The 19368-nt window shown below is 41.9% G+C and overlaps 1 protein-coding gene across 4 annotated transcripts in view; it reads right to left on the bottom strand.

Moving 5' to 3' along the window:
- Window positions 1-19368, bottom strand: part of LOC309398681 (uncharacterized protein) — a 161273-nt gene that overhangs the window by 118600 nt on the left and 23305 nt on the right. For 2 of the 4 annotated variants that reach the window (XM_081965790.1, XM_081965793.1), the window contains exons 10-19: window positions 18070-18240; window positions 12051-12265; window positions 11689-11792; window positions 10476-10594; window positions 7285-7452; window positions 6426-6631; window positions 5548-5642; window positions 4798-4904; window positions 3528-3707; window positions 1418-1626 (exon numbers count right to left, since the gene is read on the bottom strand). In XM_081965790.1, coding sequence (XP_081821916.1) covers window positions 1418-1626; window positions 3528-3707; window positions 4798-4904; window positions 5548-5642; window positions 6426-6631; window positions 7285-7452; window positions 10476-10594; window positions 11689-11792; window positions 12051-12265; window positions 18070-18240 — 1574 coding nt within the window. Of the gene's footprint in view, window positions 1-1417; window positions 1627-3527; window positions 3708-4797; window positions 4905-5547; window positions 5643-6425; window positions 6632-7284; window positions 7453-10475; window positions 10595-11688; window positions 11793-12050; window positions 12266-12806; window positions 12930-12971; window positions 13110-18069; window positions 18241-19368 lie in introns of those variants that run through there. The other 2 variants (XM_081965791.1, XM_081965792.1) reach the window with 2 other exon arrangements.

Below are 19368 nucleotides of genomic sequence, written 5' to 3'. Positions count from 1 at the left end.
ATTTTGTGAGTTTAGGTAGTCTTCAATTTAAAATAGGTCGCTTCAATTTTATGACATTGTTACTTAGAACTGAGTTTCAAAGTTATGGCTGCTGCAGTGTCTTATGGTTGTTCACCCATACCATCGACCATAGGGATGTTGCAGCAGCCCCCGACCCTCCCATCTCCCTCATCCATTCCACTAAGTCTCTGCAGGCCACGGGCCAGCTCCCAACTCAGCTACTCAGCCACCTGAGGCAGCCTAAAGCTGGATAGCCGAAGCTACTGGCTTGTGAGGGCTGCCTGCAGCCTCTATGCCTCGGTTTGTTTTCCACACGGTTACCAAGGGACTCAGCCACTCCAGGGCCAAGAAGCATTCAACATACCTTTCTGGGTTTTGCAGAGAGGTGCTTGGATGATGCAAGGCTCAGCTTTCCTACACAGGCTGCCTGGAGGGTACTCTATTTTTAAAGATCCTTGGATAGACAGAAGGCTTTGGCTTACAAGGCTTTGGCTTACAAGGCTTTGGCTTACAACAACTTCCCATAGAAGCTACTGAGCTTCTATTGCCTGGTTTTAGTTCCTTTTGGTGGCTAAGTGGCCAGGTTGGGAGCAGATCCATGGATGCTTCAGGTAAGGGAGTCTTGAAAGGTCTGAGGCAGCTGGGCCTGAGCAAGGCCTCCCAGAACTTCCCCCATCCCTGTGGCACCCCGTGCTTTCCTTAAAGGTCCACATGCTGCATTAGGAAAAGCAAGGGGTGGCGGTCATTAAGTGAGGATGTTATCACTTGTAACAATAATATCCAGCCTCCCTTATGGTCGTAAATACATGTGCCTTCAATTTTTGACTTCTGGTGACTGCCCAAACAAAACACTATAGTTTTCTTGGCAAAGTTTGTCCAGAGGTGGTTTGTCCTTGCCTTCTTCCCAGGTAAACAGAGAGTGACTGGCTCAAGGCCACCTGGCTGGCTTAGTGCCCAGGCCCATATCTAGCTTGGTTCCTTAGTCATGATAACAAGCTGGCTTACTAGAGGTCTTCAAACAGAGAATGGATGTTCATTTGTCAAAGACAACCCTATACTGAACAGGCAGCTTAGCCTAGAAGATCTCTAGAGTTCCCATCCAACTGTGATTTTGATTGTAACAAACTTCTCTTTCTCCTTCAAAGCAATCTGAAGTCAAAACCATGTAACATCAAAATAAAAATATTACATCAAATATATTATTGCAGCAAATTCCACAATGATACATTTGGCCGCATGAAGGGTCAAATTCATTTTTTTATGACCACATAAAGGGTCAAGTCCTTTTGCCAATCCATCAAACTCACTAGGAAACTTGGAGTTTAAATATACAGAGGGATATGTGTTAAAGAAGGCTTGAGCAGATTGATCTTGGGGGGGAGGGGCATGGGGCTGGAGGAGGAAAGGTAATACTTACATGGCTCTGTAGGCAGAATAACTGACATCCAGTGGTATCAACTGCAACAAATTCACATTAATGCTAGGCAGAAGGAATTTTAGTTTGTTCAAGAACCAGGATTCATAGTCTAAAGCTGTGAATTTGTAGAAATAGCGTGCCAGGTTTGTCAAAATGGTACTCAGCAGCTCCAGCCTCACCTTAGCATTTCTGAGGCTCAGACTGTTCTTCTGTAAAGAATTTCAAAAAGAAGGAAAGAAAAGAGAAAAATTGTAATGCTTTTCACTTAGATGAATGCATTAAACCAGAGTGTGCACATTAGGCTCAATTTCCAGGGTAATGGAAATTCATTTAGTCCATATTTTAAATTAGATAGTACTCATTTATATTTTGTAACAAAGATCAGGCATCAACACAATTTGGTTGCAAAATGTGCATGCAAGAAATCTTTAGGAAAGCAAAGTTTGCTATGAAAATGATTTACTGAATGACGAACTGCACAGGGAGACCTTTATTTAATATTCAGGAAGATTTCCATTCTTCATAAATGGCTATTAAATATGAAATTCTGTCAACATAGCAATTTATATTATATTTATGTGACGATGCCATTACGCAAATATGCAAATAGTATCATTTGTACCAATTTAATTTCATTTGTTCAATGTATATTTCCAATAATCAGCTAAATAGTTTGTATAATAATGCCACAATGCAATTGATGCAAGTTGCTATAAATATATGATGCATATTTTTGTTGGTTTATGGAAATTTGTATGGCTGCCCAACTCACTCTCAGTGAATTTAGGTGGTTTACAAGGATAAAAAGTCAATAAAAAAATACACCACCCCCAATAACAACAATCAAATGTGCAATCGGATGGCTCCCTCCCTCTCTGGAGTCCTCCCTCTCCAAGGACTGCGAGAGGGAGGTCACAGCATCATTTAACTCACTGTGAGCTGAGACACATAGCTAGGTGTCATCAACATATTTGATATCTTAATCCACAGTGGCAGATAATCTCACGCAGCTGCTTCATGGAGATGTTAAACAGAAGTGGAGAAAGTACTGAGCCCCACAGTATCCCACAAAACAGGGGACAAAGGACAGGCTCCTTACTTCCTATCAACAGCCACTGAGAACAATCAGAGGAAAGAAGTGAACCAGGACTACCAGAGCTCCCCATTCCCTACTCCCGAAGCCACTCTAGGAGGATACAGCTAGTCCTTGGCTTGTGACCACAACTGATCCCAAAATTTACATTGCTAAGTGAGACATTTGTTAAGTGAATTTTGCCCCATTTTATGACCTTCCTTGCCATAGTTGTTAAGTGAATCATTGCAGTTGTTAAGTTAGTAACGTGGTTGTTAAGTGAATCTGGCTTCCCCAATGATTTTGTTTGTCAGAAGATTGCAAAAGCTGATCACATGACCCCAGGACACTACAAGTGTCATAAATATGAATCATTTGCCAAGCATCCACATTTTGATCAAATGACCATGGGGATTCTGCAAGTCATAAGTGTGAAAAAGTCACTTTTTTCAGTGCCGTTATAATTTTGAACAGTCACTAATGTTATTGGAGGCTGCTGAGAGATCAAATTTACTATAGGCTGATCTGCATTTAAAAGTAGCAGCCTAAAACCTGGGCCCCTCAAATCTGCTGACCACATAAATGAGGTGTGTGTGAGGAGGCGGAACATGAGACCAGTACAAAATATCAAGGTCACAATCCCCATGGGCACCTCCCCACCCACCCAACCCATTACCCAACACTGAGTAAATGCACTGCCCTGCCCTGTCTTCCCCACCAGCCACCCCATTCAATATTGTTTATTGATCTAAAAAGGAAACTTCATCCAACGAACACATTTAAGATAAATTTAACGTTTTATTATGGGGATTGGCAACTGAAGACTTCCATGTTCCCAAGTGTCCCTCAAAACATCAGTCCAGAAAACCAGCAAAAATAATTTGCTCCTTACATAAGAGCTTGCTGGGAAAAAAGGAAGACAAGAGAAGGCATAAAGGATGAACTCAGTCGCCACTGCTCTTGAACAGCTACAGACGGATCCATGAAAGCATGTGATGCTACCTGCAAAATATTCTCCATATTTTTCTGAGAAATTACCTGTTCGATGGCCAAGTTGAGCCTGGTCAGGAATTCATCCATTTTAGCAAGAGAGATTTCAGAGTGTTTATTCTTTAGGGTTGAAAGAACATGCCTCATTGTGGTCACATTGACCAATGCATTTGATGTTGCAATGAAGTCAATCAGCTGGCGAACATCCAGGAAATGTAAGAGAGGAAACTAGAAAATAAAGATGGTTCCTGGTCACTAGTCAGCTCTTCCTTCCATTTGAAACTAAAAAGGAGGATACTGCCAGCAGAAGGGAAACTCCTTTATTGATTTTTCTCAGATTGTTGAGTTGAGCTTGGATGCAAGCTCAGTATCTTCTGTTCATGATAAATGACCAGATTTATGCCTCTGAACAAAATTTAGGATTAAAAGTGAGGAAGCTACGATAGCCCATGAAGTTCGAGCAGGTCAATGGTTCAATTACAGGAGGACTGCACACTTCCTATCTGACTGAGCTAGTGAGTATGAGACTGAGGAGTCACAAGAGACCATCCAATTCATGGTGGCCCCAAAAATGGTAGAAGTCATGATATTGTGATTGAAGAAGTTGAGCCCAACAGTATACTGGGAAAGGGACAGAGTGCTTAGTGATGACCCAAAATCTACAGGGAAGAAGCATAGTGAGCCCCAGCTACAATCAGGGGGAATGGAAGGGCCTGAGTACATGATAATGGCTATTAAAATGGCACCCTGGGAGCCTGCTAGGAGTACAGAGACCTTGCTGAAGTGTTCAGCGAGAAGGAATCCAATGGTCTGATCTCCCATTGTCCTACGGACTGTGCAATTGAGATCTTGCCAGAGGCGAAGCTCCCTAAGCCTAAGATGTACGCACTGACCCCCAAGGAGATGAGGCGAAGACCCAAGTGGCAGCCCCTCTGCTATTTAAAGAGAAAAAAGATGGGTCAGTGATGATCCATCTTTTTTCTCTTTAAATATTTCACAGGATCAACGGGGTCTACATAGAAAACATGTACCTCCTCCCTCTCATGAAAGACATCCTGGGGTACTTATCCAAAGGAAATGTGTTTACTAAGCTGGACTAAGTTTGTCTCGAATCATGCAACAAGACAAGACAAATTTCTTAAGGTAATTGGAAAAATATCTGCAAAAATTTGGCCTTCTCCAAGAAATAGTCAAGGGATATAGTGGTTGCATAAGATTCCAAGTACATATTTCAAATCATGTTGAAAATACACACACACCTTCTGCCCCCACAATCACTATGGTCTTAATTAGCTGCTAAGCAACAAATCCTACTCACAGGTTCAAATTTCTCATGAGTGGATTTCACTTCTTCCAAGGTGGCATCATGGAAGAACAAGCCCCATGCCTGCTGGATCCATTCATAGCTGGGCTCCATGTGATATGCTGAATAAGGAACAAAAGAACTCATGGAATACAGAGTTTATCCAATGCAAACACTACTGGTATACTTTACCTTGCCATCCACGACACTGAAGAGAGCTTGACCCTCCCCTTTAACCAATGCAAAGCATGTCCATTCCTATCTATTTACAACTGCCAATCATTCTCATCCTCACTAACGGAAATTGTTTAAGAGGGGAAGAACTGAGAAGTCTCTTTCAGAAAACATGTGGAATCAAGTTAATGTTGACTCTTAACAGCCACATAGATCTTCTTCAGAATGATCTATCCCCAAATTGGCCCTTTACACTTCAGAACAATGCACTCATCACCACTGTAATCCCTCACTAAAATGGCTTGACTTAAGCTCTTAGAAACAGCTCTCTGGGGCAGCAAAATGGTTATGCGTGGCAAATCAGAAGTAATTTTCTTTTTCTTGGACAGCACAGGAAATTTATCTAACCGTCTCTTTGTGCTATTTCATGTATCCATGGGACATGAAGCACACATGACACATCTCAGTGACCATCTCACAAGTGGCTGTCATAAGGGAATGAGTAATGGAATGGCTATGATTGGAGATTAGTCCAATGGAGACATTTCTTAAATTTGCCACAAAGACAGCATGAGTCAGATGTCAGATTACCTTTAAATTCCTTGAGATAGTGAATAATCCAGAGCACCACAGCTCTCTTTGAGATTTCTGACATTTGGTCATGTGCATCGCTAAACCTTGACACACTGAAATGATACAAGTAACAACAGAAAATGACTCAATGGTTCACAAAACTGCAGGGACTTATCAAGGAGTCAAAAATTCATTTGAAGGCATACATATACAAAAGCTAAAACTGGCCCCAACCATCTTAAAAGTTATAAGGTTTGGAAAGCTGTACCATTTAAGGGTGCCTTTGAATTTGGCCAAGTGGCCAACTATCTTTGTTATTATGTTACTATTTTACTATATTATATAGGATGATGTGTGTTATTTTTTGCACTGTTATACATCACTCAGAGTCAGTATAATTACAAATACACAAATGAGCCTAGTGCAACTTGTAGGCAAACTGGTGCCCTCCTAATGTCCTAGATTACAAGTTCCAAGTTGCTTTATCACCAGTCTTACTGAGGCTTTGATAGTTAAGACACCTGGAGGAGTTAGAGTACTTATTAGAGTACCTATCTCTGGTCTAATAGTCTCTATTGCAGTAGCCAGGTTGGTCTTAGAAAATATGCAAGGAGCCCAGTGCTTTGTTTGCAGGTGAGATCCCTTGGTCAGAAAAAAAAAGGCAAGGTAAGTCAGTGAGTGATAATGAGGACTAAGAAAAATGGTAGAGATAACCTCACTAATTTGTTCTGTGACTGCCCAGATCCACGATTTTGGCCATTTTGTAAATGGACTTCTTTAAGGGACTGCCATGGCTCTTTAAACTTGCACAGCATACTTTAAAAATATGAATGGTGGCCACTGGAACAGAAAGGCTAGCGACTCCTGCTATAAGAGCAAATGTATGGAATACGTACATAACCACGAAGGATGCATAGTCTTGGGGAATGATGTAAGTAAGTGTTGTGGTATTGAATGCATAAGCAAGGAAGCGCAGATCTTGCTGGAATGTGATGTTCCAATCAATTGCAGTGTACATCTCCAAATGAGAAGACGCCAGGTCCAGGAAATGTGTCAAGAGCAACTGGGTCACTTCCAGGTTTGGAAGGACAACAAACTTGTGCTGCACAGGGATTACAAGAAAGTCCGAGAAGTCACCCAATTGAAAAACATAATCATAGAATCATATGCTCATCTGAATGGTGTAGAGATCCATATTTGTTTCTAGAAAACCTTGGCCTTGGGAAATAAGTTTTAGCTTTGCATTACTCTTGACCCTGCTAATTATGATTATATGGAGTGATTATTTTAATATGAGAAACATTCAAATATGAATTCTTCCTTCCCTACAGTTTAAAGTGGTTCATGACCATTTATCCAAGTATCTCCCCTGTATGTGTACAATCCCAGGGCTTGTTCTTGAGAGATTTAGAATAGAATGAGCTGGAAGGGACCTTCAAGGTCTTCTAGTCCAGCCCCCTGCTCAAGCAGAACCTATACCCGTGATGGCGAACCTATGTCACGTGTGCCAGAGGTAGCATGCAGAGCCCTCTTTGTGGGCACGCTTGCTGTCGCCAGCTGCTCTTCTGTTTCCAGTGCACGCATGCGTGCTGTCCAGCTGGTCTTCACCCGCACCAGAGTGCTGGAAACCCGAAGACCAGCTGGCCAATGCGTGCATTTTAACTCATTTGTTAAATTAAATTCTGAAACAACCACCTTTATGTTTTCTTCATACAAATGGACTGGGAATAGGGGTGGAGAGGTTGGGACACATACCTTAATAGCAGCTTGGGTGAATTCTTTGAGAATCATCTGGACATCGCTGAAGCTGCTACTTTGGAAGAAGACCACAAGGTGTTTTGCCGAAGAAATGCTGGTCAAAGTGTCAGAATGGATTATCATATCCCCAATTTGTTTTGGAGTTAACAGATCCAAAACTGTGTACTATTTGGGAAAATAAATAAATATCTATATATCTGAGATAATAACTAGATAGCCAGACATAAAGAGAGACCTGTAAGCAAATATTAATACAATCACCCACTCTTTCAAATATTAATCAATATTGAAGCAAATGAATAAGTTTCACTACTACTCAGACAAGTCACCTTCTCCAAGCAGTTTTACAGATAATTCCAAAATTCCCAGCCAGCTGGCCCAACGCAGAAGCCATCAGATTAGAGGAAAACTGCTCATTTTGATTGTCACTGCTCCTTCTCGCTTAGCATGGAAAGGTAATAGTTTGCTGAAGAGGATAGATTTTTTGATTGACTGACTGAGGAAAAAAAGGCCCCAGCCTACTTTTTTCCGATATACTGTACAGTACACTTTTTATGTAGAAGAGTGCTGATTTTTCCATTTCTAATCTTTAATATCCAAGGACCCTCCTGAAAGAACCAATCTCACATCTCACACATTTTCTTTCCTTCAATTCTTCACCAGGAGACAGTCAATCTTGAACATAGTTTTCAGTCAATAGTGAACATAGTTTTCGTTTTACGGTACATCTGGAGAAATGGGGAATTAGGTCAACACCATTAGGCAAAAGAGTTCTTCTCTTATATGCCCAGAAACCACAAGACATGGCAGGCTGAAGTCCAAACCATAAAAGACTTACTACGGAAGGAGGAGCCAACGTTACGATGATACAACGTGCGGTCTCGAGACTCCGAGACCGCCATTGACACTTTTGCTGCTGGACAGTCCATCTGGACCTAAACCGTCCCGTAGAGACGGTGATCAGGAAGATGAAGCCTTGCTGGTCTCAGGGATATCGCAAAGTCCCTGATTGACCCAAGGGAAGCTCTTCAAGCCGGCAGTAAACAGGCAGCCCCAGGCTGATGAAGTCGGGATGGTTCCGGAAGAAAGGAAGTGAAAAGAGAAAATGAGTCCATCTGGTGAGGTATTTTTTTCTATTTTGGGAAAGACTGGCCAAAGAAACTTTTAAAAAAAAGTTAAATTAGACCCTTAAGCAAAAGAATGAAGTGGTGAAATTAACTTATATTGGATTGCCTTGGAAAGCTTTTTTTTCCTTTATAACTATACTTTGTGGATTGAAGTGCTCGCAACATTTCTTGTTTCTCCTCTTAAAGTGAATGGATTGATTTTTTCTTCTTCTACTTTTTGTTGCTTTATTTTTTGGCTTCCAAATTAAAACCTTCCTTTTTATTTTAACAATTCTTCCTATTACTTGTTAGTAAATTCCATCCAAGAAATTTAAAGAACTTTGTTTCATATAAGCTAGAGATAAATATTAGAAAGTGAAAAGTAGCAACACTGCCACTCGGAAGTCAGAGGCTGGAGTTTTTGAAACAACGTATCTCTTTTTTCTTCTTCTTTGATCTCACTGACTTTGTAACTGAAGAGTTTGCAACTTACTTACAGAAACTGATAAAGAGCCAAGGGCACGAATTGTTTTCGCAGGTGCCTTTGAGAAATATTCTGGCAGGAGAAAGAAAGGGGGAAAAAACCCAGAACCCTTCTTCTTTGAAGAGCATAAAAGAACTTCAAGTGTTCAAGTCAACTTAAAATAAAAAATAAAATAAAAGAGGCTTGGAAGGCTGGAGTGGCTGTGGCTACTAGATTTCTTTTTTTTTTCCTTCTTCTTTTTGGGAAACATGGATCAATATTCAGATGAGGAAACCTTAAAATTCCAAAATATCTTGGCTGGAATTCAAAATCTATTGGAAGGATATGGGAGAATTGAGTAGTTGGAAAGACTAGTGTTCCTCACAGCAAAAGATGAAGGGGTTGGAGCCCCCAAAATTAAAGGGGAGAATGAAGATATAGAAGATAAAGACAAGAAAATAGATGAATTTATTAATGGAGCAAATGTGGGTGAAAGTGGAAAGAAGGGAATATGGAAAATGGAATTCGACGAACCTGGAGCGCCACCCCAGATTCCAAGATACAGGAGGGAAAAAAAGGGTAATGATGATGGATTTAAGAAGAGAATTTTTTTCAGAAGCACATTTGACAACCAAAGACAAGCTAATTTTAATAACAGCTCAAAGGCAACGAGATTACCTAAGAGATCCTTTAAGCAACAAAGTGCGGAGAGAAGTCTATAAAAACTTTATAAAGGAGATAAAAAGAAGATTGACACCACAATTGGCAAGAGAGATAAGACTATTTTGTCATTGGAAAGATACAGGTTGACAATGAAAGTTGATAATAAAAAAATAGTTAATTTTGGTGATTAATAAGTAGGAATTTTAGTATTTCTTAGATTGTTTTAGATTGTTATTAAACATTTATTCGTTAACAAATAATTAACTAAAATAACAATAATGAAATGATAACCTTAACTAGTAAAAGCAATTTGGATATAAATTGCAAATTGTGATTTGGGAAAAAGGCCTATAAATGTTATTAACAAATTTTTATTTAGATTTTGTCATAAAGGTGTAATGTTTTTGGGGTCTGAGGAGAGGAGATGGGATATAAATAGTAAATAATTGTTAACCAATTATAATAATAACAAGGAAATGTCAATGGATATTGCTTAATAATATATACATGTTTTGGTATTGGTAAAAGCAAATTGGATACAAACTCTAAATAGTGAGTTGGGGAGGGGGAAAGGGGGGGAAGGCTTAGAAACTTTATCAATTGACTTTTATTTAGAATATGCCATAAAGATGCAATGTCATTGGAGGATTTTTGAAATAGCTAATGAATGTCAGTAGGTGATTGTGTCTTTAAGTACAAATGATTTGAGGTAAAAGCACGTTCAAATAATTGTAGTTAAATGAGAATTGTGGTACATTGATAGTAAGATATATAAAGATTTTTGATTTAAAGTGTATAATCTAATATGAACTATAAGTGATGACTGTGGAAGAAACGCAGGAAAGTTATTTGTAACCAATCGACACACTTTCTACAAGATGTAATGAAGGATGATTCTTTTTTTTGTGTTTTTGTTCAATTAAAATAATAAATAAAATGTTTTAAAAAAGACTTACTACATCAAAGGTCTGGCGGTAGTAGGAAACCAACTGAGTGTATGGCATAGTCACAGAGAATCTCCTAAAGAATTTGAGGAGCCACTTTCTGGTTGTGGTTTGTTCAGAACAGATGGGACCTACAAAAGCATGCAAAAATAAAAGTTGTGAGCCAACTTCTTTACTGAGGACTGTGGTTCTGCTCCCTAATGAAATTCTACTGTAGTGCAAATTATTATTACTGCCTCTTCAGACATAATTACCTATATGTAAGTTTTTTTTTCAACAGTAATGCCTGTGTGCCTTGCTTTCTGTTCCATTTCATGGCTTCTTTCTCCTGTGCCTGACAGCCTGATCCTAACCCTTTCTCTCCCCTTGCAGAGAGGAAAGTTTGCTTAAACAAGCTATCATTTCCTACAGTGCTTTTCTTCCCAGCTGAGCTGGCGGCAGCAGCAGCACTTCCCAAAAAGGGGTTAATCTCAGTTAGCTCAGCTCTGAAAGCTTAATTAGTCAATTAACACCTTCCACATCTGAAATTGGCAAGACCCTAATTAGTTAGATTCTAAAGGCTTTCTTCTGCCTTCTAAGCATCTGGAAGCATGCTAAGGAAACAGCCAGTATATTCCCTGTTGTGCACCTACAGTGCTTGCTCTCTTGTAATCTCATTCTGACCAAAGAGTGCAAATATAAGCATTAATTTCCCCTTGCTAGTATAATAGAATCACATGAGGATTTCAAGGGGTGGGATGTGAGGAAAAGGGGCTATAAGACTGGCACCCTTTCCCCAGCTTCCTCCTGAACTGATTTCTGGGATCCATTTGAGCTCACCCAGCTTTTTGGGGTTGTATCTTTCAGATGCTGTAAATATCCTCAAGAGTGATCTTTTAACAAACCATTTTCAAGACCATCCTGGCATTTCTCTTAGTACTGTCATTCTTTGAAAATCATCCTTCAAATTCTAAACGAAGTATCATAAGATTAATGGCAACATTTCCCCTAAGTCAAGATTTGGAAATACAATCAATGCCTGAAGATTTCAGGATTTCTACGGGCCCCCCAGATATGCTTTGCTTTCACATAAAATGCAATAAAATATGTCTAAATGTCACAGGTTTATGAACTTTAATGAGATTTTGATGAGCTACCCAACCATACAACCATACAGCACAGAAAGTAATCTTTTTAAAATCACTGTTCTAATTCTTTTAGGTCTCACTATATTTAAATTAGTTACCGGTTGTTTGAGACTTTTGGGTGAGGAAGGACACTATATAGTTTAAAATATCTGTTTTCCTTTTCTGTGAAATTTCAGAAAAGCCGCTGTCAATCCCAGCAATCCTGGAAGACAAAAAAAATACTGTAATTACATTTAGTCAACACATACAGGAGTTGAATCCTCTTCTAGTGCAGTGGGAGCCCAACTCCCAGAATTTCCCTCAATGAGTTGTTTACACATCTTCAAATTGCCATAGTTAAGAAACACCGCTATAGGCCATTCTTATTTTCTTCTTATCCTATTTGGATATAAAGATAAGTCTACAGCCCCACCCCCCCCCTTCATACATACAAACACCGAGCAAACCAGTGAAGACTCACACAGATTCGAAGGCCTTGCAGGAAATACTGATGGGGATTTGTTGAAGAATAGCAGCAGTTACACTTGGCAACACCATCACAAGTCTCTTTTCAAACCAAAGTTGATAGTCAAGATCCGTGAAAGTTGGAAATTCCTTATGCAACCTTTCAATTGTTTTGGTAAGCAAGAATGTTTTCACTTCCACTGAAATGTTGAGAATGCTGACAAAAGTAGGCTAAAAGAGGGATGAAAACCCATCATGATTTTGAGTGAGATGGCTGGTAAGAAAGAAATAACAATGATGGTTCTATTTCTGCTTTTGAAATGGGTTTGTTTGAATAAGGGACAAAGCTTTTCCTTATCAACTCAACTCTTAAAATATCTCAGAAATTTGACTCAAGGAGTATCTTCTTCTCCACTGGATGAATCAAATTACAGAATAAGGAATCTATTATTCATGGAAGACATCACAACCACCTCCACACATCTCTTATGCTTTGCATGCTCTTCAGCATGCTTTGTTAATGCTTAGTTGCATTTTTGTCTTTTTATAGTATGTTCTGATGAACATTAGAACCAGAGTAATTAAAAAAAACCTGGAAAGCTAAAGATAGAAAATGAGGTAGTTAGTATAAGCCATCATGAAATTATTAAAAAAATATCCAAGAAAGCAACCAGAGAATTGTTGCTTCTGAAATATGGTCATTTTCAATTAGAAAATGTTTAGCCAGAAACTTGTATAACAAGTTACAAGATATAATAGAGTTGGAGATGACCTTGGAGGTCTTCTAGTTCAGCCCTCTGCTCAAGCAGGAAATCCTACACCAATTCAGATTGGTTGTTTAATCTCTTCTTAAAAACCTCCAGTCATGGAGAACTGACAACCTCTGAAGGCAAATCATTCCATTGATTAATTGTTCTGTCAGGAAATTCCTCCTTACTTCTAGGTTGGGTCTCTCCTTGATTAGCTTCCATCCACTGTTTCTTCTCTTTCCTTCTGGTGCTTTGGATAATAGTTTGAGATAACTTCTTGTCTCTTCATTGAGAGACAACCCCTTAGATCAGTGATTCCCAACATAGGGCCCATGCCCCATAGGCAGGCAATTTAATTTTTAATGGGGGCAATTTGAAAATGAGCTATTAACTGAATTTTTGAAAGCCTACTAATTGTTCTTATATATTTGTGATGAAACAGCTGTTTTTCATTTACCTATTGTCTTTGTTAAAGTGCATTTCCTAGGGCCTGGTGTTAAGGGGGGAGCAACTACCAGCCAATCAGATGTGTTCCCATTAAGGATCATGGGATTGGCAAAGCACTAGCTTTTTTTGGCAGCTGAAGCACATTGCTGACTCATATTTAATTGATTGTCCCTCTTGTACTGGATCTGTAACTTTTATTGTGTATGCTTAAAGAAAACGACAATTGACTTACCTGAACGGTTCTTCTATGTGTGCTGCGAGGGGAATCCAAGCATGGGTTAACTTTGTCCATTAGCCTAGAGACTGAGTTATGCAATTGTTGACCACGCCTCCTCTGACCAGGATAGTTCGGTTTTGTACGAAGGCTCGGCCGATCCAAGAGAAGCAAATGAATCAGCATAGAAGAAGGTAAGTAGGTAAGTAGACGCATTGTGTGCGTGTGTATGTGAAATCAATGCCAATGCCCGGACCAGCCGAAGCCAAGGGCAGGTTTGGATTCCCCTCGCAGTGTACATAGAAGGACTGTTCCGGTAAGTCAATGGTCGTTCTCCTGTGCGCTGCTTGGGGAATCCAAGCATGGGACGTGCCAAAGCAATGAGTCTCAAGGGCGGGGTGTAGGCTGGACAGGGGCCATGGATGATGATGATACAACCCTCTGTAAGACACGCCGCCCAAAGGAAGCCTCCGCCGAGGCATACATGTCCACTTTATAATGTCGGATAAAGGGCGATGGCAATGACCAGGTCGCCACCCAACATATGTCCTCCACTGAGGCCTGCGTTGCCCAGGCTGCCGTGGTGGTCGCACTCCTAGTGGAATGGGGAGTGATGCGCCTGGGTACAGGTCGGCAGTCGTATGCAAGGGCAATACACGCTTTCAACCAGCGCCCGATGGTGTTTGAGGACACCTTCTGTCGCATGGACACCGGCTGGAAAGACACGAAAAGCGCTTCCGATCTCCTGAATGACGCTGTACATTTCACATAGCGACGGAGCACCCTGCGAACGTCGAGGTGGTGCCGCCTTTGTTCCTGAGGGTGTGACGGTTGAGGGCAAAAGTCTGGAAGAATACGTTCTTATGTCCTGTGAAACAAAGAGTTAATTTTTGGCAGGAATGCCGGATCCAATCGTAAGATGACTCTGTTTGAGTGGAATATACAGAGATCCTCACGGACCAATAGTGCTGCCAGCTCTGAGACCCTTCTAGCGGATGTAATTGCTACTAATAAGAAGGTTTAGAGGGTCAACAATCTGAGACTGATGGTACAAATGGGTTAGAATGGCTCATCCATGAGAGCTCTAAGCACTAGGGGTAAATCCCATGTAGGATAACGATGGACCACCGGCGGTTTGAGGTTAGATGCACCCTTCAGGAAGGACCGGACCCTTGGATGGTGAGCAAGGGAACGGCCCTGACCGCCTCCAATCACAGTCGATAATGCTGCAATTTGCCAAAGGAGAGTGCTGGGAGTTAGCCCTTTGTCCATGCCTGATTGTAAGAAGTCTAGTATTTGTGTGATGGATGCCGTAATCGGGTCCACAGAGACTGACCGGCACCACCTGCAGAAGGCCTGCCAGGTAGCCTCATAAACCTGCGTCATGGACGGACTCCGAGCTGCTTGGATTGTGGTGATGACCTAGTCAGAGAAGTGCTGATGAATCAGGATAGCCCGCTCACATGCCACACGGCTAATTGCAGTAGTTGGGGGTTCGGATGGATGAGAGCCCCTTGAGAAAGAGTTAGCCGGTCGTCTGGAATTCTCTATGGGTGGGAGATTGAAAGATGGATGAGGTCGGCGTACCAAGGGCGTCTGGGCCACATTGGCACGACCAGGAGAACTTCCGCCTGTTCCGACAAAATCTTCTGGATGACTAGTGGTACGAGTGGGGGAGGCGGGAAAGTGTATAGAAGGCCCTCTGGCTAGGGGCTGTGAAGGGCAGCGGTGCCTTCTGCTTCCGGTATGTAGAACCTGGTGAAGAATCTCAACAGGTGTGTATTGTGTGGTTGAGCAAAAAGATCCACTTGGGGACGGCTGAAGCGGTGAGACAGTTCCTGAAATAGAGTCGGATGGAGTTGCCACTCCATCTGGTCTACTGTGGTCCTGCTCAACCAATCCGCCTGTACATTGGCTGTGCCCGATATGTGCTCTGCCCAAAGTGATAACAGTTGAGTCTCTGCCCAATGGTGAAGACGTTCCGCTTCCAGCATCAAGGCCTGGGACCTGGTGCCTCCCTGGCGGTTGACATGCGCCTTGGAAGCAACATTGTCCGTGAGTACCAACATGTGGTTGGCTGTCACCAGGTCTCGAAAGTCGCGAAGGGCTAGGGGGATTGCTCAAAGCTCTGTGCTGTTCCGCAACTCCTGGGTGCTCCAGCGATCCTGCGTCACTCGGTCCAAGGCATGGGGTATCCAAATAGACTCACATCTGTTGTTACTACAATGCGGTCCGGCTCCTTGAAGAGGCACCCTTTGAGAATCTTGGATGATGTCCACCAGCGGAGCGATCGCAACACCTTGGGAGGCGACCGGACCTTGGTTTGTGAGTGGCTGTTGTGAGCCCTCTGAAATGGGAGCAGAAACCACTGGAGAGATCGTGCGTGAAACCTCGACCAAGGGACAATGTCTATACATGGGAAGAGATCGCTGCATTTGCACCTGACTCAGCAGGGTCTGATTTTGGCGTCTCTCCTGGGACAGTGATACCATGCACCATTCAGAGTCGATGATGGTCCCGAGATGGAGGAGGGACATGGTCGGGTGCAAGTGACTCTTTGGAAAGTTCAAAACTAAGCCGTGATGTTGCAAGGCGTTGATCGTGGTCTGTAAATCCCGCCTTGCCTGATCTGGGGAAGATGACAGGATCAAGATGTCATCTAAATAACAGTTGACCCTCACAGGAATCAACCGAAGGGATGCCGCTATCACCCCCAACAACTTTGTGAAGGTTCGCAGGACCGAAGAAAGGCCGAATGGCAGGGTGTGGTATTGAAAGTGGCGCCCTGCAAACTGGAATTGCAAGAACCTTCGATGCGACGGGTGTATCGGCACATGGAGGTATGCCTCCTTGATATCTAGAGAGGTCAGTAGATCGCCCTGTCGCATGCAAGCTAGGATGCTTTTGAGCGATTGCATTTTGAACCTCTGGTATTTCAGATAGAGATTGAGCCGTTTCAAGTCTAGGATGGCTCGCCATCCTCCCGAGCTTTTGGGGACTAAGAAGAGGATAGAGTAAAAGCCTAGCCTTTCTTGTCCCTGAGGTACCCTTTCTATAGTGTTGATGGAAATGAGATGTTCGATTTCGGAGTCCATCGGGTGTCTTTTTGCCTGGCATCTTGGCACGGGACACCTGATGAAACGCCTCGGGGGGACAGCGAGAAATTCCAGAGTGAGGCCCAGCCTCACGGTCTGAAGCGCCCATGCTTCTGGGGACTGGGGGGGGGGGAGGATGAGCAAAAAACAGCCTGTTTTTTTTCGTTTTTGCCTCCCCAGCCCCTAGGAGCACTTTGCAGGTCTCCCAAAGCCTTTGCACATCTATTTTTGTGAAAGGAGTGGTGTTTCGGAAGGCCTCCAGCATTATGTTCTAGTGCAGGGGTGTCAAACTCACGGACCGTAGGCCAGATGCATCACGTGCTGGCCTTGCCCCCACGTTTTAGCAAAGGGGGGGACGTCCCAATACATCACATGATGCCGTTGGGACAGCGCGAGTTTGACACCCCTGTTCTAGTGAATGGCCATTGCTTATTCATTCCATACCATGATGAGGTTTCTGTCTGAGTACTAAGGTTCTCAGTAAATTTTCCATCATAGAATACTACCATTTTTAGAGCTTATTGTGGGATAGTTCAGACAAGTAAAATGCACAGAGTAGTTTCCTGAAAGTGTAATACACATAAAGTGTAATATATCAAAGATTTTGCTATACATGTACTATTTGGCATTTTGGAAAAGCATATTGAAAACTAGACAACCAAAGTTTTTATTATTTACCACTACCATTGTTCAAGTTATACAGTGCCACATATTTGCTGTTACCTCCTTGAAAAATCCAAAACCATATTGCTTCTCAGACCAACAAGCTGTTAATGTAGATATCTAATATAATTAAACTACTGAAGAAGCTGTTAATTCAAATAATAGTTTAAGATGGGCTTTTTTTCCAAAATGTGGAAAATCTTACCTGGACCAAAGACCTGGGCCCTCTGTGTCTCGACTTCCGAGACTTTGTGTGTCTTCGATTAGCCTGATAAAAGTTATTATTGTACTTATTGAAAAGGATTGGAAAGTTGAAAATGGATAAGGATATTGTCTAGTTGGGGTACAGAACATCAGAAGAGGTTAAAATCTTGGAAACAAATTTGTTTCCCTCTTTGCGGAATTGCAAATGACTGTGAATACATGGTATGTGTGGCTGCCTTGCAAATTTTAGTACAGAAAGTTCTCACATTTTTGAGAATTACTAGACCCAACATTATTTAGATATGATTCATGATTATTACATTTCCATGAAATCAATTCTGTAATATCCTGAGTCTCAATGGGTACACATTGAAGCATGGGTATGATTGTGGCAATACCCAAGGTCCAATCCCCTAAATGACCACAATATTTCTTTGAATACAAGAATCCATCAGGACAGAAGCATGCTGCTATTATTTGCAACAGATACAATCAAATGGCCAGCTTCACATCACTAAATCATGCACACATCAAAAAAGGATTAGATTGCCAACCCATCCCAAATGGGAACCAAAAAGCATAGAAGTCATCGATTCAGAACAGTTTTTAAAATCTGCATCAATTATTCCTGCAAATTAAAGTTTTTCTTAAAGAAAGCTGTACCTTTTCAAAGGCAATGTTGAATTCATCCCAATATGCTGCTAAGGCATCAAGGCTTGGGAAATGGCCCAGTCTTTGAAAGACTTTCATCACCTTGTCAATGGAGCTCAGCACTTCTTCTGTCATGGTGAGCTGAGCGAGTTGAGCAACTGAGAGTTCCGTTAGGTGAACTATCTAAAGGAGAGAAACAAATGTGAATAGAAAGTTTTCCCTTTTGCTTTCTACCATATCTAGTGAATCAGCATTACTGTATGTCATATTCAGATCAAAAACAATTGAATTCAAATGGCCTGGAGTTCACTGATTAACCTACATTTGATAGAGTAAGATATTTTGAAGGTGGAATCAAAAGGTAAGATGGCACTATGTGTAGTCTCCACTCAGAGATAGTTGGCACATAATACTAGCAACTGGAAATAACATCGCACACATTGGATTTTAAGAGATTCAGGGCAACCTATGTGGCACACATAGTCCTATATTTCATAGTTATAGTTTATAGTTTATTTAATTTATAGACCGCCCCCTCTCCCCGTAGGGACTCGGGGCGGTGTACAGACCATTCGTAATCAAAACAATAAAATGACATAAGACATAAGACATGCAACATAAATAACTCACACACACGGTCTGTTATAAAATCCCAAAACCAATTAAATATTAAGAACAATTTTAAAACCCATTAAAACCCCAATATAAAATTTAAAAAGCCATCCAGGAAGGTTTGAATAGATGTTAAATGCAGTTACGATTATGGTTGTAATTAAGCCAGACCTGCTACTCGAAACAGGTGGGTCTTGAGTTTCTTGTGGAAGGAGCGGAGATCAGAGGTGGTTCTAATATCGGGGGGGAGGTCGTTCCAGAGGGTTGGGCCCATCACAGAGAAGGCCCTACTCCTAGGCACCGCCCGCCCGCACTGTTTAGCGGATGGTACCCGGAGGAGGCCCTCTCTGTGAGAGCGGATTGGTCGCAGGGATGTATGGGGTAGAATGCGATCCCGCAAATAATTAGGTCCCGAGTCATGGAGCGCTTTGAAGATGACAATCAACACCTTGAAGCGCACCCGAAAGGCCACAGGTAGCCAGTGCAGCTCGCGCCAGAGAGGTGTTACATGGGAGTACTTAGTACTCCCCATAATAACCCGCGCGGCTGCGTTCTGGACCAGCTGGAGCCTTCGGGTGCATCTCAAGGGGAGCCCCATGTAGAGAGCGTTACAGTAATCAAGGCGAGAAGTCACTAGGGCATGAGTGACTGTGCAAAGGGCGTCCCGCTCCAGTAAGGGACGCAATTGGCGCATCAGGC

The sequence above is a fragment of the Natrix helvetica genome, assembly GCF_964273705.1.
Source record: "Natrix helvetica genome assembly, chromosome: 13".
NCBI classification, from domain to species: domain Eukaryota; kingdom Metazoa; phylum Chordata; class Lepidosauria; order Squamata; family Natricidae; genus Natrix; species Natrix helvetica.
This window is presented reverse-complemented; position numbering and strand designations above follow the sequence as displayed.